Consider the following 2,840-nt stretch of genomic DNA (forward strand, 5'->3'; position numbering starts at 1 on the left):
TAGAGCACTAGCCTTGAGCTGAAGAGCTGAGGGACAGCGCCCAGGCCCAGAGTTCAGGCCCCACGACAGGACCCCCCCCCCACCAAAAAAAGTCAAGGGAAAGTACCTGGAGCTTAAATTCAAGCCCCAGTCCTGGCACCAAAACAAAAAAGTCAGTACTGTATGGTGGAGTGTGGTGTTGCACACCTGTAAACTCCAGCACTGGGAGGCTGAGACAGTTGTTGGACTTGTCAATTGAACAGCATTTAGTTTTTTTGAGGTTTTCAGGAAATGAAATGTGTTGTGTGGTGATGTTACTGAAATCCTAGTCTAGAGGCTCAACTTGGAAGGCAGTATTCCCCCAAATCAGGTGTGGACAGTCACCCCAGAAAACTAAACAAAAATGGTAATGGTAAAACAAACAAAGCAAAACCCAAGAATTTTAATCAGTATATCTATACTATAAGACAAAGGGCCAGTGTCCTTAGTCCTGTTTTCAGAGGTGAAAAAGGAGGAGTCTTTTCTCTTGTCACAAGATACTTATCTACTTTTCCTTCCTGAAGAGCAATGACCCAGAGTAAAGGAGACAGGGGCAAAATGGAGGCAGAAGTTGAGGGATAGTGTCTCACACCTGAAATCCTAGCTATTCCAGAAGCTGAGATCTGAGGCTCACAATTGAAAGCCAGCTCAGGCAGGAAAGCTTATGTGAATCTTATTCCTAAGCACCAAAAAGTTGGAAATGGAACTGTGACTCAAGTGGTTGAATGCCAACCTCGAGCAAAAAAGTTAAGGGACAGTACCAAACACTGAGTTCAGACTCCACAACTGGAAAAAAAAAATCTCACAGACTTTAGCCCAGGCTGGCTTTGAACTACAACCCTCAGGTCTTAGCCTTATGAGGAGCTAGGATTACAAGAATAAGGTACCAGAACTAATTTGATGATATTTGTTAATGATAATTCCTGGATTTTTGTCCCAAACAGCCAAGAGGACAGTAGGGACATTTGCAGAAATGAGGAAGACTGGAGAATAACAAACTTAGAGAGTAAGGAACTTGAATCAAGAGAGTTATTTGGAGCATAGTAAGTTTGTGATGCTTATTAGTATTCAAGGGAAGATGTCAGATGAGCTCTTCAATGTTCATAGAAGAAACATTAACAGGTTGCAGTCAAAGAAATCTAGTCTCTTTAACCATATCAAAAACACCAATAGACAGTATGTGAAACAGGAGATGGGGCCAGAAGGGAGGGTACTGAGAGGTGAAAAGTATTCATGTATATTATATATGTGTGTGTGATACACACATATGTACAGATATGTGATGCATGTATGTGACACAGATATACACACATATGAAGAAACACACACACATATGAAACAGCCAAATGAAAGCCATCAAACACTGTTTGAAAAGTCATTTTAACTACTCAGGAGGCTGAGATCTGAGGTTCAAGGTTCAGAGCCAGGCCATGAAATAAAGTTTATGAGATTTTTCTTTCCAGTTATCCACCCAAAAGCCAGAAATGTCACTTTGGCTCAAGTGGTAGAGGCCAGCCTTGGGCAAAAAAGCTAAGGGACAGCACCTCGTGCCTAAGTTTGATTCTCACTATTGGCACACACACACACACATACACACACACACAAAGACAGAAAGAAAGAAAAATAGAGTAGAAGGAGGAATAGAAATATAATAGAGTGAACTTGCTCAAAGAGCAATGTACACATCTATGGAATTTTCATAATGAAATTCTCTTTGTACTATGGTAGTTAAAGATGAAATAAAAGCTGGGTTGCTGATGGCTCATGCTTGCAATTCAAATTACTCAAGAGGTTGAGATCTGAGGATTGCAGTTCAAAACCAATTTGTGTAGAAAGTCTGTGAGACTCTTCCATAAACTACCAAAAACAGAAGCTGGAAGTGACGCTATGGCTCCAGTGGTAGAATAGTAACTTTGAGTAAAAAATTCAGGGGCAGCATCCAGTCCGAGTTCAATCCCTAGGACTAGTGCACACATGTGTGCTTGCACATGCACACACAACTTGAAAACTCCAGCAAGTTACTGGTTTGATTCAATAAAAGGCTATCTCTTAAAACTGTTGTGCTGGTGATTAAGTTTATTTCGAGGTCAAACACACAATGCTATTTGTTATTGGTATGAAAGATGATATATTTTTCCTTTTTAAATTGGGGATTTTCTATGTTGGCGGCGCTGCCTTGAACTCCTGGGTTCAACATCTTTTTGCCTCAGTCTCCTGAGAAGCTGGGACTACAAGATCCAGCCACCGATGCCTTGCCTCAGTATACAGTTTATTGGAAGGTTGGACAGATAGATTGGGCCGTGAGCAGTGGCTACCGCAGGTGTTGGGATTTAGTGAGGTTTCCTTCTTTATAATCCTTGTTATTGGTAATTTGACATGTTCTCAGTGATTATGAACTACCCGCGAAATTCGTTCTTTAAACGAGAGCATCATGAGGGCATGGAGGGTCTCTTTCAGGTGGACAGTCTGCGCCTGGGCCACCTCTCAGGTGCGGGGTAGAAAGGTGATCTGACGGCGCGTGGACCAGATGCAAAGCAAGCTTTGCAAACAGGCCCCGCCCCAGAGCGGCGTGAGGGCGAGAAGTGGGCGCTCCCCAGGGCGCTGCCAGTGGGTCACGTGACCCCGAGCAGCCAATGGGCATCTCCAAGCCCACCTTGAGGACGGGGCGGGGCGCCGGGCTGGCGTCACCAGGACAACGGGCGTCGCCGGCGCCGTGTGACTGAGGGCTGTGGGTGCTCTCCCGGCTCTTCGGCCATGGTGAGTCTGAGGACCGAGCTGGCTGGGCGGCCTCGTCCTGGCGCCCCTGACGGCTCTTCCCCCCC

At 45.0% G+C, this 2,840-nt stretch overlaps 1 protein-coding gene across 2 annotated transcripts in view; it reads left to right on the top strand.

Moving 5' to 3' along the window:
- Positions 1-2,707: 2,707 nt before the first annotated feature.
- Fbxl2 (F-box and leucine-rich repeat protein 2) overlaps positions 2,708-2,840 on the top strand; it is a 73,185-nt gene continuing 73,052 nt past the window's right edge. For both annotated transcript variants that reach the window (XR_001175528.1, XM_013028475.1), the window contains exon 1: positions 2,708-2,775. Coding sequence is in view for 1 of the 2 variants with exons in the window: in XM_013028475.1 (XP_012883929.1) it covers positions 2,773-2,775 (3 nt within the window). In the remaining variant the exon portion in view is untranslated. The remainder of the gene's footprint in view (positions 2,776-2,840) is intronic.

The sequence above is a fragment of the Dipodomys ordii genome, unplaced genomic scaffold (assembly GCF_000151885.1).
Source record: "Dipodomys ordii isolate 6190 unplaced genomic scaffold, Dord_2.0 Scaffold110, whole genome shotgun sequence".
Lineage (NCBI taxonomy): Eukaryota > Metazoa > Chordata > Mammalia > Rodentia > Heteromyidae > Dipodomys > Dipodomys ordii.